General features: G+C 36.0%; 5 protein-coding genes across 7 annotated transcripts; 1 reads left to right on the forward strand and 4 right to left on the reverse strand.

Annotated features, from left to right (window-relative positions):
* Positions 1 to 339: 339 nt before the first annotated feature.
* On the reverse strand, positions 340 to 3,165 carry LOC116126565 (cell number regulator 6). Of its 2 annotated transcripts, none has more exons than XM_031412239.1 (5): positions 3,032 to 3,165; positions 2,677 to 2,801; positions 2,407 to 2,521; positions 1,415 to 1,680; positions 340 to 841 (listed from the first exon to the last, which is right to left on the reverse strand). In XM_031412239.1, exons 2-5 carry the CDS (start codon positions 2,782 to 2,784, stop codon positions 620 to 622), a joined length of 711 nt encoding a protein of 236 aa, XP_031268099.1. In that variant the 5' UTR covers positions 2,785 to 2,801; positions 3,032 to 3,165; the 3' UTR covers positions 340 to 619. The 2 variants fall into 2 exon arrangements, with proteins under 2 accessions (XP_031268099.1, XP_031268100.1); XM_031412240.1 differs by having other exon boundaries at positions 2,677 to 2,792; positions 3,033 to 3,164.
* Positions 3,166 to 5,383: 2,218 nt separating this feature from the next.
* On the reverse strand, positions 5,384 to 6,279 carry LOC116126590 (peroxisomal membrane protein 11B). Its single transcript, XM_031412270.1, has one exon. The coding sequence runs from the start codon at positions 6,182 to 6,184 to the stop codon at positions 5,507 to 5,509; it is 678 nt and encodes a 225-aa protein (XP_031268130.1). The 5' UTR covers positions 6,185 to 6,279; the 3' UTR covers positions 5,384 to 5,506.
* Positions 6,280 to 9,050: 2,771 nt separating this feature from the next.
* LOC116126521 (luc7-like protein 3) lies at positions 9,051 to 13,033 on the forward strand. Of its 2 annotated transcripts, XM_031412195.1 has the most exons (8): positions 9,051 to 9,255; positions 9,339 to 9,467; positions 9,645 to 9,684; positions 10,857 to 10,932; positions 11,448 to 11,648; positions 11,917 to 12,129; positions 12,248 to 12,655; positions 12,760 to 13,033. In XM_031412195.1, the coding sequence occupies exons 1-7, from the start codon at positions 9,213 to 9,215 to the stop codon at positions 12,611 to 12,613; spliced, it is 1,068 nt and encodes a 355-aa protein (XP_031268055.1). In that variant the 5' UTR covers positions 9,051 to 9,212; the 3' UTR covers positions 12,614 to 12,655; positions 12,760 to 13,033. The 2 variants fall into 2 exon arrangements, with proteins under 2 accessions (XP_031268055.1, XP_031268054.1); XM_031412194.1 differs by having other exon boundaries at positions 12,248 to 13,033.
* A 1,428-nt stretch (positions 13,034 to 14,461) lies between these two features.
* On the reverse strand, positions 14,462 to 16,554 carry LOC116126533 (protein NRT1/ PTR FAMILY 2.6-like). Its single transcript, XM_031412219.1, is given in 4 exon segments — positions 14,462 to 14,638; positions 14,640 to 15,339; positions 15,940 to 16,476; positions 16,547 to 16,554. Coding segments are annotated over 4 exon segments (1,380 nt in total). The 3' UTR covers positions 14,462 to 14,503.
* A 3,333-nt stretch (positions 16,555 to 19,887) lies between these two features.
* Positions 19,888 to 26,503, reverse strand: LOC116126574 (conserved oligomeric Golgi complex subunit 7). Its single transcript, XM_031412252.1, has 10 exons — positions 26,114 to 26,503; positions 25,581 to 25,670; positions 25,381 to 25,500; positions 25,159 to 25,260; positions 24,795 to 25,075; positions 24,238 to 24,383; positions 23,232 to 23,430; positions 22,349 to 23,030; positions 21,227 to 21,559; positions 19,888 to 20,430 (listed from the first exon to the last, which is right to left on the reverse strand). The coding sequence occupies exons 1-10, from the start codon at positions 26,396 to 26,398 to the stop codon at positions 20,152 to 20,154; spliced, it is 2,517 nt and encodes an 838-aa protein (XP_031268112.1). The 5' UTR covers positions 26,399 to 26,503; the 3' UTR covers positions 19,888 to 20,151.
* Between the last annotated feature and the right edge of the window lie 102 nt (positions 26,504 to 26,605).

Raw genomic sequence — 26,605 nt, forward strand, 5'->3', positions numbered from 1 at the left:
ACTTAATTATAAACGAAACATTATTATTTCATGCACACAAGGAATTGCTAATTTGGCCTCCGTTGAACTGGCATGCTACAAGATCAAAATAAAAACAAATGCATCTTTCAATTTGCCCACAAACCATAGAGTTTATTTTTTTTTTAAAGTTAGAAGGTTAAAATAAAATATTATTTCACAAAACGTGTTAAGTTGATAAATTATTTTAGCTTTTTTCGATGATAAAATAATATTCATTACTTGAACATTTCAAATTTCTTAAGAAAAAACCTTCAGAGCTTTTATAAAGTTGACAAAAAATAATGCGATTAATGGATTGGAACAACCTGAGGTTTCACATATAAAACAGACCACCTGTACAAAGAAGCGATTATCACTAAAAGCAAAAATATTTGTATACCTAAAATTGTAGTTTCAAACGATCTCTCAAGGTTGTTTGAATACAAGTGAACTTCTCTCTCTGTCAACTATCACAAGGGGCTAAAAATTACCAGTTTGGTGCACACAGGCAAGGAAGAAACTGTATAAAGGTAATCCAATTTTTTTTCCGACATGGGGAACACATGAAACAATCCCTTTCAAGATCAAATGAGTTTATTCTGTATCTTTATGGTGGATCTTACAAAGCTTGCATCTCCAAATTGGTGGTGTCGTTTCCGGAAGATGGTGCAGGATCCTGGTTTTCACTGGCAGAGTTCATCTCTTGGACAGGGGGAGGGTTGACAATAGTCATTGGCATCACCATATTATCTGAGAGACGGTTCTTCATTTCCCTGTGCTCCTGGCACAATGCACACCAGTGCATGCAGCAGTGAACCAGGCATGGATCACATGGTGAGTTCTGCGGTTATCAAATATATGGGTCAGCAAGAAGTAAAATCCGACAAAGAAAGAAGCAGTTCTTTCCTTCTGAAGCTGGAAGTCTCAGACCCTCCAGACCAAAAACTATCAATCAATCTCGTTCCAAATTACAATCCCATTAAAAACTAATTCTTTAAAAATTCAAACTTAACAACCAATATGTATATTGAATTGTACAATACATGCAAAAATATTAACTAGGATTCATCTATGCCTCCTTTCAATGAATTGATCCAAGAAGAAACAACATAAATGAACAGACCAATTAGAACAAACTAATCTAGAAACATGACCACAGTAAACATCACTGTGCTCCTACGCAAGACACTGGAGCATCAGCAATCATCCTACTTTATTCTAAAATGATTTTTTAATGATACATCATACATGATCAAGTACTTCTTAACATATGCAAACCAGCATACATAACATATTATCTGTACATCTATGACATATAGGTTTGATTGTACTGCATACATTTAAATTGTAAGCAAATCAAGAGTAACTTATACTACCAATTATTGCATGTCAACATAAAGAAAAATTGATTCACCTTGAGATGATATTTCTTCTGCAAGGATTGCCGAACAAGACCAGTGTATATCCCACACATCCACCAAGCAAAAAATAAACCCTCACAAATAAGAAATGATGTCCTTGGGTCAATGCCGTGAAAGATTGCTGTTGCTGTTGCCAATGCAATGCCACCTTCAACACAAATTGCATGACAAACGCATGGTGTACTCCATGGGGTATCTTCTCTCAAACTCTCAACATTACGCCCAAATAGAACACATGGGCAAAGCAGTCCAGTCCAGCCTGCAGAGACGTAAAAGAAAAGAATTATAACAAATTCTCACGTCTAATTTATGCAAGAAATGTATTAGAAATGAAGAAACACTTGTTGAAAAACAATGAGAAAAGATCATCATTTTCCAATCAATCTGAATTAGCAACTAATGGGCATGCTAACAGGCTGTGGTCTGTCAAAGTCAATAACTAGATCCATCAGTGAAGCATATTATCATAATATCTCTAAATCCTCAATGCCATCTAAAAACCAGAATTAAACTTTTTTTTATCTTTTTAAATTTTTGTATCTTTTCTCTTTAGGAAAACCATCATCATCATTCTTAAACATGCTAAAATATGTCAATTGATAATGTCACTCCTATATTCATCGAGATCAACTCATCTCTAATCCAGTTTTTCTCAATACTATTTCAATTCCTCATCAGACTGAAAACCAAATATATGGTAACATAAAGCCCAAAATTCCAAAAACAACACCCCATCTCAGTATGAAATCAACAATTATGCCAGCCAGCAGCACCTCAGTGATGAGCGGATTGAATCCCATTCCACCAATACGGATTCTAGAAAGTATGACCAATGTACGCCAACCAAAAAAGACCAAGAGAAAGAGAGAGAGTAAAAAAAAAAAGCTCATGCAGAACCGGTTAGAATGGTGGCTCAGAGACAAACATAACTAATCAAGTAATACATTTAACACCCTCTTGAGATCAACAAATTAAATCAACTTACAACTCTCAGTATCTTCAGTGCAGCCAAAAATCCCAGTAGTCCAAGGTTCATCACCAGGAGGCTCAAAATTGTCAGGTAAAGCCTGTCCGCACTCATTGCATTTACGAACATTCAACTGCCCATTTACCCACATGATCACCATCATTAGTCATCGAATCCATGACATCTTTCAATAAAATTAAGCCTCACTTCAATCGTCAACAAAAAGTAAAAATAAAAAATAAAAAGTATACATCATGTTAACTAAATCATATTGTTTGTGTGAGTCACCTGAGGAACCTCAATGGGCTGGTTGAGCTCACCAGGCTTGATGTCCTCCAAAGGCCCCTGATCTTTCGTCAGCTTCACATATCTTGATTTAACTCCCCCTTCCGCCATCTAATCACCGCGCAAAACTAATTTAACAACCAAGTATGAAACAATTTAAAGTTTAGGGATAAAATACAGATGAAAATAATCAAGCAAAATTAACTTATAAACTTCTTTACTAACACTCAAAACGAACACGCTTTCTCAATTTCGTAAATTAATTCTCTACGAAGATTAATGCCGAAGTATATTCAACCGTTTAGAAAAAGAAAAAGAAAAAGAAGTTGAAGAAAAGCAATTAAGCTAGGGTTCTTGCCTGAATTAGGTAAAAGACGTTGTGGCAGATGCAGAGAATGGGCGAGATATGCGGTTGAAACTGGAGAAGATCTGAATCTGGAACAGTCCGCAGAAGCCAAAAACAACCGTCTAGCAAAGACAATGAAGTCAACTATTAACCAGTCTTCAAACGCAATAACTAAGGTTGAAATGTTATAGGCTTATATCCTTATAGGCTCCACCAATCACTGCTTTACACGTCATCATTTCTCAATGAAATTTCACCCTTCTTACCTTATATTTAGTATTTCCCCATTTTGTCCATTTTGTTTGTTATATGTTGGCAGAACGACATTTTCCCACCCAGGTTTGGCGAAATGACCTTTTCCCACCCTTCAAGATTCAAAATGACACTTTCCCACCCTCACTAGGTTGTGTTATGTTTTATATTAATATTTTACTGAAAAGATGATAATATCCTTAAATATTTGACCTTATAAATTATTATTATTTTTTAATTAACCAAAAAATCAAATATTAAAAAGTCAAAAAAGAAAAAATAGTTAACCCCACCTAAAAAGCTAGGAGTAATACTATTTAATTGTTTAAAGTTAAATGACCTTAATATTTATTTATAATGTCATCAATATCTCATCACTATTATTCGATAATCTACTAAATTTATAATATTTTTCATTTTTACTAAATAACATAGAATATCAATATTCCTAATTAATTAAATAAACAAAGGAAAAGATTTATCTTTATATTTGAACTAATAAATAATCAAGTTAAAACTTTGACTTAACTAAATTTTAATTTGTAATAAACTAATTAAGAAATAAAAATTTTTAAGGGTATTTTCGTATTTTCTATTAAATATTAACCAAAAACATTATAGAACCTGACGAAAGGTGGGAAAGTGCCATTTTGAACCTTAACGGGTGGGAAAGTGTCGTTTCACCAAACCTTGGATGGGAAAATGTCATTCTCCCTTATATATTGAACAATTAATACGACAATTACCGGGCAATGTAAGAGGATCCTTATTGTTTCGTTAAAAACGATGTAAATTTAAATTTAAATAAAACACATTTGTTTGCAAAACAAGGAATATGGCCATGTTTTTCAGAAAGGTTTATGTAAAAGTTTAACACAATTTAATGATTTTAGGCGTTTGCAGGATAAGAACATAAGGGATGGCGATGGGTCAGAGAACCCCTTTTTTGTTGATTAATAGAAGAGTTAATGACTTTTTTCCAACCTAAAAAATGGTTTAATAACACTTTTCTACCCTTACACTATTAAAATACCATTTTCCACCCAAAACACAAATATGTTGGTAATTTTTATTGTGAACAAAGGCAGAATGGTCAAAAGCTAGTTAAAAGTAAGGGCAAAATGGTCATATTGTCCTTTTGGCTAGATACCTTCCCAAACCCTAACCACTGGTTCAAGCAATTCGACATAATCTTGGTACCGTTGATCACTACAGGCTCCACCCTCAGCTTCCCCATCCTTCACTCACAAAAACCCTTGACTTTTCCACCACATCGAGCACGCCGATCGCCGACCACCGTTGGTTTTTTGTTTGCACGACTGTTGAGCTTATAGGCCAGACTGTGGCCAATTTTGTTGCCGAAAATTTCACTTGAAGCCACTTTTAGTATCAGCGACACCTCCTCTCTAAAAGCCCCATCATCCTAGACTTTGGTTGTTCAACGTTCATTGGACACCAACCATTCAACAAAAGAATTGAACCACGATCACCGACAATTGGAGAGCTATCACGGTCCAATTGTTAGGACTATTGAAGAGGGATGACTAGTGATTCATTTGATGGTAGAAGGCCGAATTGCGGTGGTTGGAGTCGATCGGAATCGTGCACGAAATTTTGATTTGCGGTGGCCGGTGATTATGGGCTAGAGACTAGCTCGATTGTTCTCGTTAATTCTAGAGACTCTTCCTTCTGTTTGCTCCCTAAGGGTCAGCACCCGACATGGTGGATGACAATTTCTTTTCGGATACATGCAGGTGTTTGTGCACATGAAATTTGTTGTAAAAGCAAGTCAACAATAATACGAGTGAAAAGAGGTTAATTGGTATTTGTGCTTGAATTCAAGGTATATTTAATTAAATAATTCAATCTTTTAAAATTGTAAAAAAGACAATTTTTTGCGATTTAAGGATAATATTTATTATTTAATGAACCCATATCGTTACATCAAAACAGGATTTATAAACTGAAAATAAGGACTAAAAGGTAAATTTATATTGCATAGGCAAATTAAATTTGAAGTGGGAAATTCTTCAAAGAAAATAATGACCCAAAATTGTTTCAGAATATATTGTACATAACGATCCAATTTATCAGTAATTTCTATGCAGAATCATTTTAAGCAAAAGAAACAGCATATTCTGAGTCCATAAACTCAGTTCCAAAATACACTCAACATCTTCCCAAAGTCGATAGTTACAACAAACTGACAAAGTTATACATGAACCAGTAATTTGCTTATGACGGCCAGTTTCTGTACCAACCAGCCCAGGCAGAGACCAATCCACTAATGCCTAGAGTAACCGCGTGGTTGCAAAATGGGTTCGGCTCAATATCCGCCAGTGCAATTATCAAGTCTGCAACATTAGCCGCCACTCCCATCAACCTCATCACTCTATCACCTCTTATCTTCTTCACAATCTCTTTCACATCCTTTGAATCTTCTTTCGAACTTACAAGCTTTCTCTCCTCTTTTAACCCCTCTTTCATTATAATAAAATCAGATATAATGAAGAATATATAGCCGAAAGACTCACCAAACGCCGATATGAAGCTCATCCTTCTCGCCAACTTTGCGTCCAGAGTTCCAATTCTTGACAACCAAAGAAAGTGGTCAAAAAACCAGTAAACCATCTCTCCCGAATTGGCGAGAGCAGCCAAAAACCTGAGAGTTGGTGTCGAGCCAGGATTTCTTCGGAGAAGGTTAAACCCAGTGAGGAACCTGCCGGTTCTGAAGGCTTTTCTACTGAGGCCGGAGGCAACTTCCCAATGTTTGAATCTTTGCGCAATATCTGGTTGAGTGGCTTCAACGTGCCAGTGAACAAGCTTGGACACGTACTGAAAAGTCTTGACGAGCTTGTCAATGCCGTCTCTCTTTGCGAGGAAGATGACGAGTTTGTCCACTGTGTCATTCATGGTTCAAGCTGTGAAAGGGTACGTAGTTTGTTCGAGATAGATTATGAAGATGACGAAATTCGGTGTTCATAATAATAATCAAAGGGGAGCCACAAAAAAAAGAAAAAAAAAAAAAAAAGGGTTTTCGGATAACACACTCCACGGTTTGGTTTGTGGTTGGTTCTTGTTTAGCTCTTTCACATCCAGCAGTTTGTGTTAAATATGTTCCATCGCTACACTTCTTTTGTCTTGTGCGGAAACAGCACTTCACCAGTCATCAACTATAGAACAAAATTCTTTTTGTTTTTTGTTTTGTTTTGTTTTTTTTTTTTTTTTTGGGTGATGCCGTAATGGTTTGAAAATTAAACTTATTAAATTTATTTTTAAATATATTCTAAAAATACCTTTTGTTAATTTTATTCTTAATGTCACACGCTGCTAGTTTCACACCCAAAAGGTTATTTTATTAGGCCCTGACATGGACGTTTGATGAGATATCGAAAGACAGACTGGATCTGTTCTGATAGAACTTATCATGAGTTTCACATCTAAAAAGTTAACTTATTAGGTGAAGGAATTTCTCTTTTTATAAGTCTATGATTTTTCCAATATGCTTCCGATGTAGGATTTGTTACACTAAGCACTTGTTTTTCTCTCTCTCTCTCCCTTTTGCTATAAATTACTATAAATTTGACATTTTCATGTATTTTAAATGGTTAATGTTTCTTCAATTTCTATAATATAATTTTTATTTTAAAATTGTTTAATTTATGAAGCTTAAAAAGAGTTTTAGTGACGCTTAGTATTATTCATATATATATTTATGAGTGAAGCCCATAAAATGGGCAATGATGAGATTATTATAGTAATTTCACACAAAATATATTTTTGTGTTAGAATAATTTATTTGTTTCAAAAATTTGATCCTTGCTGACGTTATTATATTAAAATTGACCTAAGCTAAAAATATGAATATTATGAGTGTAAACGACAAAATTTACAATTGGAGGTAGAATCTTGTGAAGAGAGCCATTGACAACCTTGATGGACAACCTTGATGGACTTGCGAAGCGTCTTCTTGCGTAGCAATTGGAACTTTAGCAAAGCAAGGGGAGGCTTGAAGGTACGTAAACTAAAGTTTCAGGGTGCTCTTTTTCTTTTTTCTTCCCTAATGAGAGGACCGGCCTCAGTTTATATAGTGAACCTCAGGGGCTCGAATCCCAGTAGGACTTTGAGTTCTACTTGGTAGGAGAATTCTTTTCGGAAAGAGATTGAATTTTTTACCTTTATCTCTCAAGGCTTTTCTCTTTAGGTGAGATACAGGATCTTGTCAGAAGAGGAATTTGGGTAAGATTCTGATCCTTATCATGGACTGTTATGGGTGAATGGGCTGGACTCAGTTTAGCTTAACTCGGGAGATGACCCAACTCAGAGAGTAGGCAATTCCTAAAGTATTATAAGCGTGGGCCCGATCAGGATTGAGTCAAGGCTTTGAGCCATCACATATCATTGTTGCGATTGGACCTCGTCAGGCCCAATACGAATTTTGGCCCATACAATAAGAATCACACAAGTTCTTGTACAATGAAAAGCATAAAAATAAGAAGTAAAAAGAAAAAGCTAGAATGTGAGTACATATTTTAGAACTCTTTTCATGTTTTCACAATTTAAAGTAACTTGAAGGGAGGCAAAGTGAATTGAAGTATCCACAACCGAAGAAGGAAAGAATCAATGTTGTGAAAATCCCTTTACAACTTTTGATGGTATATATGAAAGCTTTCCAATTGTTTAAGGTATTTTTATTCTTTCTCGATAATAAAAGCAAAGGAAAATACTACATCTACTATCTTTTTTTACAAGCTTTCTCTCACAATCCTATATGTCAGCTCGCAATTGGTCAGTTTATAATAAGTCCTACTTTAGTCCCACCTGATAAATTGCAACTGGTCAATTAGGAGCTACCACGTCGGGGTTGTGAGAGAAAGTTTATGAAAAGAGGTTGTGAGTGTAACATTACTTGCAAAAAGAAATGTTATTTTTAGAGAAATTAATACACAACACTATATCCCATCCAATTCAAATCGGAAAAATAAAGATGGTTAGTTACCTTTTCTAATTCAATGAGTCGATTTGTAGTGCAACATCACTGAAAAAAACAACCCTTCTTGACAAAATCGGTTAGTTTACCGTTAACCAACAATGGAATATCTATTATACCAGTAAACCTTAACCTCTAAACCTTAAACCATGTTCACGAGTTTGTCTAAAAAAAGGCAAAACTAACGTATTTGTTTCATGCATATGCGAAAATCCTTGATTGCAACACATTTGCAGTCTTTCTGAATATGAACTCCCGTTTATTGACCAATAATATTATCCGTACAAATAGTTTATACAAAATGACGTTGAGCTAAACTATGGTTTATGTAAAATAAATCAATGTAATATTTGTGATATTTATATATTATCCGTACAGATAGTTTAATGGGTTGATGCTAAGAGAAAATTTTAACAATTATAAATGTTAAAAAGTTGATGGAATGTTTTTTTTTTTTTCTCACATTTATCAGTAATAACCCATTAATTTACAGAGGTTTTCAGTTTAAGCAAGAGAGATGAACATATTATATCAAATTATAATTATAATTTAAATAAGTTGACATTCTTTTTTAATTATTCAGTCATTGCAATGTTATATTTATCCAAAGGAAAACTGAAAATGGTTATTGTTATAAATTTAATAAAATAATAAAATATTGTAAATAATATATTCTCATATTTATTATTACTTGCGTTTATATGCAAAACTTGATGCATATCTCAGAAATTATTTTATACGGCATGTCGTTTTCTTCACACTACTGGCGGCCAATTATATATGTTGTAATTCCTCTATGCCCTGTAAAAGTTGCTCTAACCTCTCACTCATCTGAGTCACCACGAAATTCTCTCGCAATTTCCTATTTATCTAAAACCCGAAAACCTTTCACTTTAATTTCTCTCACTTTTCTCTTTAAATCTGCAATTACGTTTTCTTCAAAACAATCTAATGGACGCTCAGCGAGCTCTTCTGGACGAACTCATGGGTGCAGGTATTTTCCATAAACCCTAGGTTTTGTTTGAATTTGAACGTTTATTCACCATGTTATTCTGAAACGAGTTTGGTTTATTTTAGCTCGAAATTTGACTGAAGAGGAGAAAAAAGGGTACAAAGAAGTCAAATGGGATGATAAGGAGGTTTGCGCATTTTATATGGTTCGATTTTGTCCTCATGACCTCTTTGTCAATACTCGAAGCGATCTTGGTGTGTTATATGCTTCACTTTGTTTAGATTCAGTTCAAAAATTTGTATCTTAAATGTGTTTATTTAATATCTTTTATTTACATTTTATGAATTCTAATTTTATCGTTCATTAAGATGATTAGAGAGAGGAAGATTTTGCTAACTGTAGTTTATTGTTTGATGGCGTTACTGTAACAGGACCGTGCCCTAGAATTCATGATCCAAAGTTGAAGGAAAGGTATATATGAGTGTGGCTCCAATTCTTTAGTATATAGAATTCTTGCCTGTGATTTTGTCATGTGTTTCTACTTTCTAGGGTTTTTCTTTTTTGATTTTGTATGTGTTTAAATGGCATTAAATTTGATATTAGCCTTATTTTTTAATTTATTGTTGTAAGTTTGGGAAATTTGCCGCCTCATTTGGCTGTTATAGTATTCATGGTACTTTTGCGATATTTCATGATCTCTACATAGACTGACTAATTTGATTTTTTTTCCTTCTAGTGTAAAAGTAAAGCTGTACTACTAATTTTGTATGATTTTAGATGGTAACCTTCTCACCATAACTTCGTCATCTTTTAAATCCTGGTGTTGCCATATATGAGTGAAGTTTTAAGTTTGTGGGAATGACTAAAGATTGTTTGGCAATTAAATTCTTTCTACTGTTATGAAGTGACGAGACAGTGTTGGCTACCATGTTCCTCTTCCCATTTTTAGCTCCTTGTTTGTAGCTAAGGTTGCTACTTTCTCTAGTGAACAAGAAAACATAGTTGAAATTGCTCGAGGTTCATCTTGGCAGAGTTGCATTGGCACTTTTTTCTTCTGTGTTGCCTTTTAGAAACTTTGAAGCTGCTGCCTTATCTTGTTATCAAGGTGACAGGGAGCCCCACTCTTTTGATTTTTCTCTTTTAGTTTCTTTTCTGGTTTTTTGGGCATCTGGAACTGATAATTTTCTGGTTTTATTAACAAAGCTGCCTTCATTGTTGCTTGCTTTGTGAAGCTTGGTTCATCTCCTTTTCTCCTTTATATGTTTCTTTGGGTCACAGCATCTCTTCCAACAAGATTGGAAAATCCAAAGTATGTTGAATCAATCGTCATCTTTTCTGAAAAGCTTCAATAAACGAGTTCAAACAGTAATTTGGGCTCATATGCTTGGTTAACATTTAGTTTTGCTGAATATCAATCTTCAGTAATTCCCACGTGCAAAGTCGCTGTTCTTTTATAGCAAGCTACATAACAGTGTTGCTGATTGTACAAGTCTTCTTTGTTTCAGATCATTTTTGAATTTGTGTTTTTATATTATGTTTATCCGCATCACTGTTTGTTGGTGAAGTATATGTTTTTGGGTACATTGTAAATCCGTGGGAAAAATTCTTACATTCCTATATTCTTGTTTTGATGTGTATTATAGTTTTGAGAAGTCCACAAGACATGATGCTTATGTACCCAAATTTGAAGCTGAACTTGCTCAGTTTTGCGAGAAATTGGTAGGTTTGATATCTATATTAGCACTTTTTTCATGCATCTGAAAGATTCTCTTCTCTCTTAGATCCTTTCAAAAGGAAAATTCAGCATTCTATTGCCCGCATAAAAACATACAATTTTATATAGTAGAAGATAAGAATCTTGTATCTGTTGGAAAGCAACTTTTTCTTTCGGAAACTTAATCCAATGTTCACGAGTTTCCAACTTTCATCTCTTGAAAAGGGATTATTCCGGTCGTTAACCTAATGGTTTTCTTGCAGAGCGGCAAAGACTTGAATAAAAGAAAAAATGTGTGAAAATGTTATTTTTGGCTTTATTTTTTCAGTTATAGATTCATTAATGTCAATTTTTAAAAGCGGGAAACAAAAGGTAATAGCGAAAGATATTTATTTATATTGTCACTCCTTAAAAGCAAAAGGTAAAAAATTGAATTACATGGTGGCTTATTTTATTTTTTTGCTGCTTTTGATGGTTTGTAACTTTTGTGTATTATCTAATAGTACTTTTTTAATTGTAGGTCATGGACCTGGATAGAAGAGTTCGGCGTGGGCGAGAGCGCCTTTCTCAAGAAGTGGAACCTGCACCACCTGTTCCAGTACCAGAGGAAAAATCTGAACAGCTATCTGTGTTGGAGGAGAAGATAAAGAATCTTCTGGAACAAGTAGAGGCCCTTGGTGAAGCTGGCAAGGTGGATGAAGCAGAAGCGCTTATGAGAAAGGTGCTGCTATACATCTCTTGAGTTTCTCTCCCTCTTTAACTTTTATTTTGACTAGCACTTGTTAATTAATATAATAATTCGATGAAAGTATACTGCCATTGTCTGAAAATATATATCCTACACAGATTTTATAACTGTTTAGTAGCTAGTATTATGCTTCTCTTTATTCATTGTCTGCATTTTTGAATGTTCCAATAATTTCACTACAGGTTGCAAACCTTGAATTTGCCATCTCAAGATTTTTACTGATGCTATCTTCCTGTTGCAGGTGGAGCTACTTAATATTGAGAAGACAGCCTTGACCCAACAACCCCAGAATGAGAAGTTGTTGATGATGGCTCAAGAGAAAAAGATGGCTCTATGTGAGATCTGTGGTTCTTTTCTGGTAGCAAATGATGCAGCTGAGAGGACTCAGTCTCATATTACTGGAAAGCAGCATATTGGTTATGGCATGGTTCGTGATTTCATTACTGAGTACAAGGTTAGTCTCCCTTAGTTAATTCACAGTTTTATCTTGTTTATGTGAATTAAGAATAATTCAAATTGGAATTCACTTATCCAGTTTTATGTGAATTGATAATTTCATTTATGCTTTCCAGACAGCGAAGGAGAAGGCAAGGGAAGAGGAAAGATTGGTAAGGGAAAAAGAGGCAGAAGAGAGGAGGAAACAGAGGGAGAAAGAATATGAGAGTAGAAAGAGAAGAAGTGATTCGGGTGATAGGGACAGGTATCGTGATAGAGACCGTGACAGGGAGCGAGAGCGATACAGAGAACGTGATCGGAATCATGAAAGGTCTCGGGAGTTGGATGGTAGAAGTGGTCGAGATGGAGGGAGGGGGATGGATTGGAGATACAAGAAAGAAAGAGATGAAAGCAGGGAAAAGTATCGTGATCGTAGCAGATCACGTTCCCCTGTTAGGCATGGTCACAGGAGGTCACCTAGAAGTCCAATTTGCCCATATTAGTGGATTGTGTAGATAGGTCTCTGAGCTTTGAAATTAAATGAGGTAGATTTTTTAATATCTCAGAGTTTTATAAATGTGTGCTTTTGGAGTCTTGCGTTTCATGGTCATCAATCTTCATGGTTGAAACTGTTTTTGCCATCTCACAGCTTTTGTTGAGACTATACAATCTACCTTTCATCAATTATTAGTAGAGGAGAAAAGAGTTGAGGTAGGTATAACTATATTGATGTAACTCTTGTTCTATCATTTAATTTAGGATTTGGTTAAACTGAATTCTTTTATGCATGGTCGCTGAAACATTGTTTGAGAGTCCCTTTTTTGGGTTCATGGATGGCTAACTGTTCTCAAGTATGTAAGAGGACAGGCTCAAAAACATATGCTTGAATGACACTGCTGCTGAGGGAGGTGTTCTTTTTTCAATTGTTTAGAGGTAACCTAAATTTCATTTTTCGTCATCAGCTCGCCCTAGATTAGCCATATATCTGATTTCCTGTCTTTTTATTTTCCCTGTTTTTCTTTTCTGGATTTGAATTAAACCAATTTAATTGCAAATGCTGACCAGAGGCACAGCATTTCACTCTTCAATAACAGTTATAAGATAGAAAACTCATTTTCCTCTTCCCTTCTTTCTGCCCTTCCCTGGTCCTTCATGGAATTGAATGACTACTTTAGTGCATGCATTATGTGCATGTATGTGCAGTTACTAGACCTGTAGACTGGAGGAGTCTTTAATGATTAATTTAAATTTTTTGCATGTTTATCTTTATGTGAAAATAAATTTCCTCTTTTACAGATTCGGGTAATTTTGGAGTTAAAATTTCAAAAGTGGGTGTCAGATGGTTATAGGTAACTACTTTGTCTTTGCAAAGTGATATTTTGTAGCTTCTTAGTTGTCTCTGTAAGACAGTTTATTTAGCAGAGGTTTCTACTTGCATGAAAATCAACTTCGGTGAACTGGGATGCAAGGCCATTTTCAGTGTAGTAGATTTGCAAATATTTGGGTGCCTGGAGGTAATAAATTCATAATCTGTCGAGTAGCATAATTTTATCCCAGCTTGCAGGATCGGCAGGTAACTTATTGAACCTTGTAGATACATAGTTTCTGCTGGTTAGTATGTTCGTTCTTATGTTTGGGTAAGGAATGATTTCTGCAGGGATTTAAAATTTTCAAATTAGTTACTGTTGGCCATACTATTTAGACTAAAAGAAGATTGAAATTGGGGATCCAAATGTGAACGAAATCTGCTGGACTACTTAGTGCTTATAACGCAATGAATTTGTCTTGACATTGTAAATATTTTAGAGTAAATTTGTGAGCTCTGAAGGATGGAGTGGTTTTGCAGAGACTAGGCAGTGGGCTTCCTAAAATCCTATATTTATGATATTTGGGATAAACAATTATAGCACGAGGCAATCAATAATAAATCTTTTTTATATTTTGCTTTTTTATAATCATATGAACAAACCAGTGAAGCCAAAATATTGGTATGGAAGATGGGTTCTATAATTCCATCGTATTATCTCCAGACAATTCTATTTAATTGTTTTTTCGGTCACTTAAGTTGATCTAAAGGGATAATTTTGTAGGATTTTCCATGACAGTTTTTACAATTCAATGTTCATGGAAAAAAAATCTGAATATGTTGGACTATTCCTGTTTGTATGTGTACGAGTAGCACATCTGCAGACTGAATGATTATATGTAGATGCTACGATTTGTAATTTATAAACACCTTATAACTATGTAATCCCCTTAACAAAAGATCAGGACATTTTATATGTAAACAAATTACACATTTCATACTGAATGCTTTAACATGCCAAGGCATTAAACTTGAACATCTTTCTTTTATTTCATCCTCTTTTCTTCAAGGCTCAGTTCCTCTAAGATTAGCCAGATATAGTATCTTCTCCCTTATTAACACTCCGGTATGTGTACAGCCTTGAGCAAGCTAGAAAAAAACCAAACACTAGCAAACCAACAACAACAAATGTCCAAAACACATAATCTAGCCGCCCATTATTTTATATCATCTGGTAGCCAAGTCGTAGCCTTCCGGACTAGGTCTATAAAAGCTGTTCTCATATAGACACTAATTCCTGCGATGAGAGCAATCATAGCTGTCGCTGTGCTCCGCAAAGATGCAGGAAATTCTTGATAATAGAATGCAATTTGTCCTGGAGAACGAAATGCTTCTCCAATGCCTTCCAAAATAGGTTGTGGAAATAGCCACACGGCCGTCATTGGCACAATTAAACCACCTGGTTTGTCTTGCAGATGGTGAGTATGGATTATTTCAAGCCTCTTGGACTCCACTAGTGCTGCTACAATCATCGTGGCAACAATTATAGCGTGGCCTGCTCCTATTCGTTGAAGTGGAGTTGGCGATCGTCGAGTCAGCTTCTTCCAGGTTGGAAAAAACAAGCGATCAATTAAGGTTACACCAATGGCAGAGGAGAGCAGGTAAACAACTGGAAAAGATCCAGCTGGGAGTTTGAAATGTGGCCCAAAATGACGATCCATTGTTAGGGCTTGTAGAATTACCTAGCTGTTGGGAACTCCCACTGCCGAGCTTAAAATTACACTAGATAACCATAGTGGGAAAATTCTGATTAGTCTTTTGCAATCTTCTACTTGTTCAACTGTGCATAGTCTCCATGGTTTTGCAATTGACCCGTCTGCTCCAATGTCTCCTTCGGCTTTTTGTGCCGCGCGGTTTAGTAACCTGCATCAAAAATTAAATATAAATCATGAGCAAAGGAAAAAACTTTATCAATAGATTGTACCTGAAGCCTTGTTGTGGAGTTGCAGTAGTAACCGTATTCATGATTCCATTTTGATGTTGGTAATAATCGTCACTTCTGGATGAGAGTATGAGCTTCCGTTTTCGGATAGTAGCAACAACTACACGAGCTAAGCCCACAAACGAGCTACCTTGTGGCTTGTCATGGCGATAAAAAGGGTATCTCGACAAAAAAATGGCCAAGCCGATGAAGTTAGCAGCAATGCATACACAAAACCCAATTCTCCAACTGATGTTTTCTTCTATATAGACTATGGCTGTGGCACCCATCACAAAGGAAGTGCATATGGTGAAGTAGAACCAGTTTAAGAGAACTCCTTGTTGCTGAGGCTTATCGAGTTGGTTGGCTCCCACCGTTGCTAAAAGAGTGTATGATCCCTGTCCAATGGATGCCAGAGCTAAACTCGTATATAAGACCGCGAACTGTATTTTCGATGGAGTTTTGCACANGGTTTAGGAACCTGCATCAAAAATTAAATATAAATCATGAGCAAAGGAAAAAACTTTATCAATAGATTGTACCTGAAGCCTTGTTGTGGAGTTGCAGTAGTAACCGTATTCATGATTGCATTTTGATGTTGGTAATAATCGTCACTTCTGGATGAGAGTATGAGCTTCCGTTTTCGGATAGTAGCAACAACTACACGAGCTAAGCCCACAAACGAGCTACCTTGTGGCTTGTCATGGCGATAAAAAGGGTATCTCGACAAAAAAATGGCCAAGCCGATGAAGTTAGCAGCAATGCATACACAAAACCCAATTCTCCAACTGATGTTTTCTTCTATATAGACTATGGCTGTGGCACCCATCACAAAGGAAGTGCATATGGTGAAGTAGAACCAGTTTAAGAGAACTCCTTGTTGCTGAGGCTTATCGAGTTGGTTGGCTCCCACCGTTGCTAAAAGAGTGTATGATCCCTGTCCAATGGATGCCAGTGCTAAACTCGTATATAAGACCGCGAACTGTATTTTCGATGGAGTTTTGCACAAACTTGATCCGATTTTACATGATGGAGGCCTCAAGGAGTTGAGTGATGCAGTTAAGGCTAGAATGGCAATTCTTTGTCAATGGCAATGCCCTCCATTGCAGCTGCCATTTTGTTATAGTTCAGCCTTATGGTGGCTTATGCCTAGCCATTTTATTTGAGTTATCATCAATATTATATAAATATTAATATTAATATTTCCTTCAAGCAGCATCAACTGTGTTGTGTCATTCCACTGAACAATTAAGAAAAGAACCCTATTAAAATGTAACGATGCTGCAGTATGAATTTATGATATTGATAGTGATGGTGGTTGTGGTTGTGATAAAAAGAATAGTCCCAAGATAGAATCAGATTCCTGTTCAAGAAGATTTTTGTTTGTGATAAAATTTCATTAGTCATTGATCTGTGATAAAATTTAGTTAAATGGTGACAGTAAAGTAATATAGCATAAAAAAGAAAATAACACTACCAGACTGCCAGTGGAGTGGTATCGTAAAAGCTTCGATCTAGGAGGGCTCACAATGTTTAAAAAAACCAGGGAAATTCTGATCACCTCAGGTTTCAAAAAAGGGCGGCAAAAAAAAAAAATAAAAAAGGAAAAAAGCTGATTCATGCTAGCATTAAACTAAATGATTAGAATCATATTCTGGAATAAATTGAAGTACTTTTTCAATGTATTTTTTTTATAAGTGATTATTCTAGTCCAAAAATCAATGTTTTGCAATTCCAATGTTAGAAATATGGATGGTGAAGCAACTATGGAGGAGGTGGAGATGTGAACATATTCATGGTGAATTTGTTACAATTGACCATAAGTAGACAGAGTTGATCAAAGGAGGTTAATTATTGTTATTCTTGAAAAAAATAAAGGGATGTTAATTATACACAAGGAGGATATAATTAGATTGAACCAGAGAAAGGAAAGAACAAGAACTCCTCCAATTAGTGTAAAGCTCATCAAACTGAACTCAGAAGTTATGGCCGCACGGTTTAGGAACCTGCATCAGAATCCAAATGTAAATCATAAACTTTGTTCTAGCAGAGGGGAAAATTTTCTGAATAGTTTGTACCTGAAGCCCTATTGGGGAGTTGCAGGAACCATGTTGGAGATTCCATTTTGATTTTGATAGTAACCCTCAGTTCTGGATGAGAATACTAGTTTCCATTTACGAATAGTAGCGACAAGGACACGAGCTAAGCCCAAAAACGGGCCACCTTGTGGCTTGTCACGACGATAGAAATGGTATCCCAGCAGAAAAATGGCTAAGCCAATGAAGTTAGCAGCAATGCATACACAAAACCCAATTCTCCAACTGATGTTTTCTTCTATATAGACAATGGTTGTGGCACTCTTCACAAAGGAAGTGCATCAGGTGAAGTAGTACCAGTTGAAGAAAATTTCTCGATGCTGAGGCTTATCTAATTGGTTGGCTCCCACGGTTGCTAAAAGAGTGTGTAATCCCTGTCCCATGGATGCTGGAGCTAAACTCGTATATAAGAGTGGAAATTGCATTTTCAATGGAGTTTTGCACAAATTTGATCCGATTTTACATGGTGGAGGCCTCCAGGAGTTGAGTGATGTAGTATTGTAGTTAAGGCTAGAAAAATGGTTCCCTGAACCAGCTTGCACCTGAGGGTGGTGAGTATGGATTATTTTAAGCCTCTTGGACTCAAATACTGCTTCTACAACCATTGCAGCCATGATTATAACGTGGCCTACACCTATTCGTTGAAGCGGAGTTGGCGACTGTTGAATCAGCTTCTTCCACATGGGAAAAAGAAAGCGATCGACTGAGGTAAGACAGATGGATTTAGAGAGCAGGTAAATGACTGGAAATGATCCAGCTTGGATTTTGAAATGTGGCTCAAGATGACGGTCCATGGCCAGAGCTTGTAGAATTATCAAGCTATTGATAACTCCTATTGTGGTGCCTAAGAATATACTAGATGACCATAGGGGAGAAATTCTGATTATTTTTTTGAAATCTTCTACTTCTTCAACTGTGCACAGCCTCCATGGTTTTGCAATTGACCGATCTTCCCGGATGTCTCCTTCAGTTTTCAGTGCAGCACGGCTTAAGAACATGCTTAAGAAACACAATATATGTAAAATATAAATATTTGGTTTCATTCCCCATTCCAAGAACACAAATTATTAGAACAATAACCCTATATGCTCAAACTTTCACAAGTTATTAAAAGCATATGTTTGTACCTGAGTTTCTGTTGAGGAATTGCAGTGTCGATCACTAGCAAGGAAATAAAACAAGATGTGAAGATGACAGAGAAAGAGCCTAAGAAGGAGCCTGCGTTTATTGTATCGATGATAATCGGAAATAGATAGAGCAACCATGAACCACGTTGGAAATCTGGGCAGCATCAATACGACTGATGTTGAATTCTTCAATTAGATATACTATCAGGTTTGTTAGCCACCCTCCACAAGCGAGTGTCAACCCCACCACCGTCCCTAATCCATCAATGCAATAAGAGAGACTTCATGGATCATGATGAGTTATATTAACATAACATAATTGTACTTGAGAATGAGAGAGACCTGCAATGAAAGAGAAGGTGATCCAGCGTCCTCTTTTGCCTCTGTCATCCCACACTCGGTAATTCTTTGTCAATGGTAAATGGCATCCATTGCTTCTGCCATTTTGTTACAATGGGCTAGCCTGTTTGTATGAGTTATCATCAATATCTTAGCTATTGATATTGATATTTTCTTCTCCAGTAACCACCAATGGTAGCTTGTCAATCCATTGAACAGTTTGTTTATTCTTTCAACAGAGAAGATCTCAGTTACAATGAAAGGGTGGTTACAGTAAAACAGAGTCCTCGATAGAATCAGGTGCTTCGAAATTAGTGTAATTAAACTTCCATTGATTATTCATTTGTGATAAGGCTTAGTTAATTCGATTAGATTAAGAGTTGATAAGGCTTAGGCCCTCGAAGTCTAGCTTGGTTCTTAATAGTTGTGTCTTTCTTTGTTGTTTACTTTCTGTTTTGGGTTGGTGTTGACTATTTCTTTCTCGGTATAGCTGTTATCATCTTCCATTACCAAATATATATACATCTATCTTCATCAGTTTGGGATATTTCCTGCTTGTTTATCTTTATATCCTGATTTTCTCTTTAATTGGCTGTGACTATTGTATCATTTGATTTGATTGAGTGAGTGGGTTCTAACCTCTGTTTTAAAAGCTGGACCGAATTGGCTGATCAAACCAGGACTCGACAACTTCTCCGACCCGGCTCAGGTTTTAGGAGGGTTTATAATACTACAAATTTATGGGGACTCTTTGAAATTTTCTAGGGGTGTTTTAAAGATCTGTCAAAAGTTTAGAGATTAATTGATTTTTTTTGGGCATTTTGGAATAAATAAAAATTTTATGGACTAATTTAAAACTTTTTAAGGGTATTTTGTAATATACTAAAATTTAAGAAATTAATTTGCAATTTTTTGAAAATAAAATTATTACTGACATCAACGGTCCAACCGATTGAACCGGTCAACCCGTGACCTGATTATCTTACCGGGTCTCACGACTGGTCGAGTTTTAAAACAATGGTTCTAACACGTCTTTATTGTGCAGAATCATTTGTAATATATATCATACACTATAAAGAATGCAGAATATCATATTCTGATGGGAAAGGAATCACAGACGCATAAACAAAGGTAAAGATTTTGAGGAGACTATTATCTATTCCAAAATCAAAATTTTGTTGGATGAAAATGTCTAATCTAAATTCACACGCCGAATCTTACATACAAGGTTTGCTGTCGGAAGATCAAGCTGGTTCCCTGAATCTGATTTCAATATATCTTTAAGCTGATCTCTTGGGGTTGAAAGGCATGTGTGAAATGTAGCCAGAACTGGAGGAATTGGCACTGAGAGAGCAGAGAGCACGTTACTCAAGTACTCAATATCGACTGAAAGCTGTTGGGCTCCATGATCCGTTATATACTGAATGCCTCGTAGCTGCTCCATGTATAAAGCAGTGGCACCCTCCGCAACCTTTACAAGAAACAAAAACCAAAAATTTGTGGCATTAGTGCATTTTAAGGCATGATCATAATATTCTAGTTCAAAAATAATTTCGAAATTATATACATATATAAGAAACTGACCCTATGATTGGTTTAATTTTTTAACCTGTTATCAGACAAGATTTATCTCATTTAGTTAACATTTAGCTAATGCGGATTTTATTTTTATTGGCTGAAAGTGCTCAACTGTTATTGACTTGACTGAATATTAAAGCTAGTGTGACCAATATGTTGAAGAAAAATGCTATCTTACAAAGACTTATACAAAGAAAGCTACAAAGTGAAGAAAAAAACAAAGAAAAAACGGAAAAAGAGAAAGAGAGAGAGAGAGAGAGAGAGAGAGATGCCATGAAGATCAAGAGTAGGGGTTGTCTTTGTATGCCCCCTTTGTATTTGTCTTTGTAAGACTAGCACTTCTCTATGTTGAATTGCTTATGTTATGACAAGACATTTTAGGATGAAATAGCTCACTATCAACTGACGTGGTGAGAATTATTGGGTGAAAGGCATTATGGCACCCTGGTAAAGCTGATAATTGTATTCTCTACTTCTCAAAAACTAAAGAATATTCTGGTCAGACTATCAACAGATATTAGTTACTTGAGCGACTAGACTTTACACACAGCAACTATATATCCCAGATGGGACCAATATGGTGTTAACACAGGATTCACCGCATGTCAAGCATTCTAAACAATTTTTTGAATATATCGGTTTGAGCACTCAAATTCAAGATTTAATTCCCAAAAGTATAGGTTGGTTACCTTGAACATCCATTCAGTTGCAAAGAACTGGGCTTCATCATTGTTGACATCACCGGTAGCAATGCCCTCAGCTAGTGGCTCCAACTGTTGGGGCAAAGTAAGCAAATACTCACCAACACTAGTCACATAAGATTGTGGATATGCACTAAAGGTTGGGAGATGAAAAGCACTTTGTTCTTCTACTGAGGACCAGATTGGCAAGCGAGACACATCACTGAAGCGTTGTCGTACTTTAGATATGAGGACATTATAGACAAGTTCATTCACTGCATCAGCAAATGCTGCAACTCTCTGAGATGCCAGTGGAAGAGCATGAAACCGGGGATCTTTAGACTACATGACAACAAAAGAATATCTGTTAGTGTAAACTTATAAGCACGAAGAAAAGGAATCTCCAAAGGCAAAGAAAGCATTGATAATTTAGAAACACATTATAAAAAAAAAAAAAATTCCAAAAATTGTTGATTTAAAAAAGAAAGTGGGAAGTAAAAGGAAAAAGAAAGTAATAGGAATTTGCTCATTGAAATTCCAACAGAAGTGGGATGTGGAACAGAATTAACTGCTATAATCATTCAAAAGGTATATCTCGGAATTTCATATCACTCATCTTTGTGTACTGAGCATATAATCAAGACTGATAACAATTACAAGCATGCACAACTCAAATGTACTTATGTGCAATTAGCTTATTTATCTCAATTTCAGTTCATTAGGATTTGTTTAATTTTAAAATGGTCAATTCAAACATAATTAAAACTGGAAAGAAGAAACTTGTTATACTTTTGAGTTTGTAAACCACAATTGGATCACCACTAACATTTCTAAAGGCTCTCTTTAAATTATTATTATTATTTTTTTTTTTTGGGAATATTTGAATTAATGTTCATTAATTTACTAATGTGGACACAGTGAATGACTGTTGAAAAATCTGGTCATTCATGTTCAATTTTTCCAATAAGATTTGATGGGTGTCTGCTGCTATTCAGATGATATAAGTCAACAACTACCCTTCCAACCTCTAAAGATGTCAAAAGTAAAAAATGAGGAAAATTTGTATTTGAAAAGAAATAAAGGAATTCCTCAGAAAAATAAAAGAATGGAGTGGATATAAATATCATGTACCTGATCTAAAAGGTTAAAGAGTTTCCTAGCTTTCTGAGGAACATCAACAAGTCGCACAGCTGCAACATCCAAGGCAGCCCTTCCTCCTGTCGACAATTCCCCATTTCCATCAACACTGGTCACATGCGATTGGTTTTGGTCCAAACTTGAACCAAAGACTGAAAGGGAAAATGTAGTGCTCAGTCTAGCAAGGGTTGCTCTCAAAGAAGCTTCAAAGACGGAGGACCTGCTTGTTAGACAATCTGCAACAGTGAGTATTTGCAAGGCCCCTTGTACAATGGACCATTCCTCCTCATTTGATATGTCAACTTTCCGTGCATTTTGAGTTCCTTCCTTTTTATCCACACCCATCTCCTTTTTTGAAGTAACACCGTCACCAACATTATCGACTCCACAGACTGCTCTTAATGACTTGAGGAGTTCTTGCAGGGTAGAAATGTACTGTAACATTATGTCATCAAGTGCAAGAATTAGCTCATCTGCCTCAGAACCACCAGTAAAGCTTATGCACCTCTCTACAGCTGCTTCAAGAAGTACAATAACTTGAGGAATAGACTCCTCCATTCTTCTCACTGTCTCACTGAGTTCAATACCCTGGGCTCCAACACCACGAGTAACAGCTCCCCTCAAATCCACCCCTGCAATCTCAGAGGAAAGAATAGCACGCTCCATCTGTCCGTACCTAGAGCACATCTACTTATTAGTTAAGTTGTGGTAAACACCATCACATTGTCTACCATTTATAACATAGAAAGAGAATCAGATTCAGGCCAGACATTAATTGGATTCAAACGGCTAATTTAAAAATACTTGAAAAAATGGGAATCATCTAGAGTGTCATATAATTAAAACCACGGATTTAGTTTTCTAAATAATAACCTACCTCTGTTTAAAAATGTCATAAGGAATGTATACAGCTTTCATTGTATCAATTAAAATACGGACATCAGATTCTGAAAACAAGTGTTGAATATTCCTTGCAAAGGTACCCGTCATATTGTGTAACTCAATTAAGGCCTCCAAATGCTTAGTCTGCAGCCTGATGCCCTTTGGCATATCTCCAGATAAAATATCCAATATACCTGAAGTTATATGACTTTAATCAGATGAATCAAAGGGTAGAAAAACTGAATGTTTGAATAAACTTAGAAACACCATAAGAAAAGAACACTGATGTCGGAATTAGGCAACCACTACTTAAAGGAATGATAAATATAGGAAGATAGTTAGCATTATAGATCTCCAATGGTCCTACAATGCTTGAAGTTGCACTTCATTATATCCAAGCTCATCAACCAAGACAAGTGAGAAGAATTTTGCACCAAACCCATCTTGGATTGTCATTTGTCCAGGTAGAAGCTTCTGTCTTAGGATTAGCATACAAAGTACTCAGTGACGAGTACCATACAAACTAATAAATGGGAATCACAACATACTAATCATGTGAACAAACCCAGCATCAGGAATTTGCAGATGAAAAAAAAAAAAAAAAAAAAAACTCTTCAAAATAAGAGAAGATAAGCTGTTCAAGGGAACACATAGCACACAATCACAGATGAGTGATAGAAAACAGGTACTTTCCAAAAGAGAACTCTCCTATTTTTCTAATCCTAGAGTGAACTCTATAGTTTACTTTTACCCATTGGTACTAAACAGTTTCTTCAGAACAAGGCTCCAATATTAACCAAAGAATACTTTTGGATACAAAATGAGAATTGTACGATCTGAACCAGCAGTCATCTCAAGAATCTAAAAAGTGCAGCAGTGAATAATTGAATGATGTATCACCATCAGAACATACAAAGTAGCATATGTTATCAAAAGAGAAGAAATGATTTCTTTTTATAGAAATTCTAAATTATATAACTCTAAAAGATATTAAATATAACCTTTAGCCAGTGCTTTAGTTTCAGGAATAACATCTCCAGTAGCAAGGTTAATACGTGAAACAAAGCTTGCCCCTACAGTACCCATTGTCTCGATTAACAGCTTCGGAACAAGAGTTCTGTAATCATCTGGAAAAGCAACCATACACCTACAGGACAACCAGTTTTAGATAGATGCTTAAAATGTAATGAAAAAACAATGCTAGGCCATAACACTGTCTACTGATACATTCTAATTGCTTATTCATATAGTGAAAAATCATTATACACAAAATGAACTAGTTTCTATGATATGTTGACTACCAAAGCTGTCTAAATAATGTGGATGGATTAAGTACCGAGGAGAACAAGCTAATTTGCCATGGGAACATCAGAAATTTGAATGCCTCACTCTAAAGTACGCAATTTAGATGTTTCAGAAAATAAGGTAGCCTAAACTAAGTGGTAGTATTACCATGAAATCCATCATGTGTAGAAATTAATGGCTCTTGCTTCTATTATTTTGACCAAATAGCTCAGAGAATATGAAAGAATTTATAAGTAAGCAATATGAAAATTACCACTTCCACTCTTGTTCAAGATACAGGAGCAATTCGTCATAGAAACTTGGCAACCAACTGAAAAATGAAACTGAAGGCGAACTTGATTGAAACTCATTATTACTTGATAGTCTTTCAAGCTCATTCTTCTCATTTGCAAGTTTACTGGCTCGTTGTCTTGATTCAAAATCTTCCCAGAGCTGTTTTATATGCTTTAAGTGAACTTTTGTATAATGCAGCTCTAGAGACTTGAATCGCCCAATTCGAATGAGAATTCCCCGCAAATCTCGGGCAATATCAATCTGAATAATAGCAAAAGGTTGAACACATGGCAATTCATAAAGAATTTTACAGAACAACAAAACAAAAAGAAAAAAAAAATTACCTTGCGATTCGATAATGCATCGGTGAGACGAGGCTGCACCATTGCATCTAGTCTATCCTCTAAGACCTCAAGTTGCTTCCTAATGTTTGCAAATTCAGCAACCTAACAAACATAGATTTAAAAAAATTAAATAAATTAATAAAGAATCAAATCACACAAACAAAACTTTGTGAATCACAGAATCATAATATAACTGCACTTGGGGAAAACTGAAAATATTACCTCTCCAACAGCTGACAAGCAATGCCTCATGTTGGCCAAGGTTTCTGCAGCCCGAGGAAGATCACCACTGGCAAACACTTCCTCGACAGTCGAACTTAATTGAGTTAATCCAGCAGCATCCTGTAATTATGCGATTAAAAAAATTAAAAATTTATATAAATCATCAAACACACAAAATCTACAACAAAAACAGTCTCTACCTGCAATGTCTCATAAGCAGCTTCCATTCTTTGCCTGACAGTATCAACTTTAGCTAAGGCCGCTATTGACTCTGCAGAAGATCCCTCTGCCTGCAAGAGAGACATCCCTTGTTACAAAAACACACAACCATTCTGATTAACAATACAATCAGCTGACACAGTATACAAAAATCCAGTAGTTCTCCGAACATGTATTGATTTGTACGAAAGAACTATGATACTGGCTCAAGCTAGTTACAATGCAAATTTGCTAACATTATCCAATCACACATTATAAGATACTGCAACTATATTACCAAAATGAGGTCGTGCAATTTCATTGCTAATAATTTGACATTAAATGTTACATTTTATCAATAACTCATTGATCACAGTACCGCTACCCAAATTTTCATCCCATTCAGTACCATTCAATGATTTATACACAGGAAATTGCTACTGCATCAATATGTGTATCCCTGTATCGTTAAGGGCTCAACAATTTTGAGTGATCTAGATTTTATCATTATATAAACTAGATCTCTAATGTATACCTTCTTGAGCTTCTGGAGAATTCCGGAGACGGAACCGCGGAGCGACACAGCGTCGTCACGTAGGCGGACCACGTCTCTAGTGGCGCGAGGCACACGTAGAAGGGCGGCTGCACTCTGCTCCTCGAGAGAAGCGGCGATTTCTTCGGAGACCATTTGGAGCTTCATTTCGAGATCCACCAGGTGATTGTCGAAAGAGTCCTGCGAGTGCCGAGTTTGACTCGCCGAGTTGATCCATTTCTTCGGGTCGAATTTCTCGTCCGAGAACGGACCTAGATCCGGCATCATGGCGACTGATTTGAATTGGATCTAGCCAGAGGACTCGAGTCCGTTACTTACAGTCAGTCTGTTTTTTCGAGCTCTTGCTTGCAGTTGGGTAAGGAGTATGGTAGTCAGGGGGGCAATTGCAATAGTTTAAAAACTTATGGTATAACAGGATAAATAGACAAAATTTGGTTTCTGTTTGGGTACAAGAGGATGTTGTTCTTTGTAAGG

Source organism: Pistacia vera, unplaced genomic scaffold (assembly GCF_008641045.1).
Source record: "Pistacia vera cultivar Batoury unplaced genomic scaffold, PisVer_v2 Contig180, whole genome shotgun sequence".
NCBI classification, from domain to species: Eukaryota; Viridiplantae; Streptophyta; class Magnoliopsida; order Sapindales; family Anacardiaceae; genus Pistacia; species Pistacia vera.

Coding starts and splice junctions, on each gene's coding strand:
- LOC116126565 (XM_031412239.1), bottom strand. CDS start 2,784: ATGGCGGAAGGGGGAGTTAAATCAAGATATGTGAAGCTGACGAAAGAT. Junction 2,522..2,676: donor AGCCCATTGAGGTTCCTCAG/GTGACTCACACA, acceptor GTAAATGGGCAG/TTGAATGTTCGTAAATGCAA. Junction 1,681..2,406: donor CACTGAAGATACTGAGAGTT/GTAAGTTGATTT, acceptor ACGTCTCTGCAG/GCTGGACTGGACTGCTTTGC.
- LOC116126521 (XM_031412194.1), top strand. CDS start 9,213: ATGGACGCTCAGCGAGCTCTTCTGGACGAACTCATGGGTGCAG. Junction 10,933..11,447: donor CTCAGTTTTGCGAGAAATTG/GTAGGTTTGATA, acceptor TTTTAATTGTAG/GTCATGGACCTGGATAGAAG. Junction 11,649..11,916: donor CAGAAGCGCTTATGAGAAAG/GTGCTGCTATAC, acceptor TTCCTGTTGCAG/GTGGAGCTACTTAATATTGA.
- LOC116126574 (XM_031412252.1), bottom strand. CDS start 26,398: ATGATGCCGGATCTAGGTCCGTTCTCGGACGAGAAATTCGACCCGAAG. Junction 25,501..25,580: donor CTGCTTATGAGACATTGCAG/GTAGAGACTGTT, acceptor GCATAATTACAG/GATGCTGCTGGATTAACTCA. Junction 21,560..22,348: donor TCTTTAACCTTTTAGATCAG/GTACATGATATT, acceptor GTTGTCATGTAG/TCTAAAGATCCCCGGTTTCA.
- LOC116126590 (XM_031412270.1), bottom strand. CDS start 6,184: ATGAATGACACAGTGGACAAACTCGTCATCTTCCTCGCAAAGAGAGAC.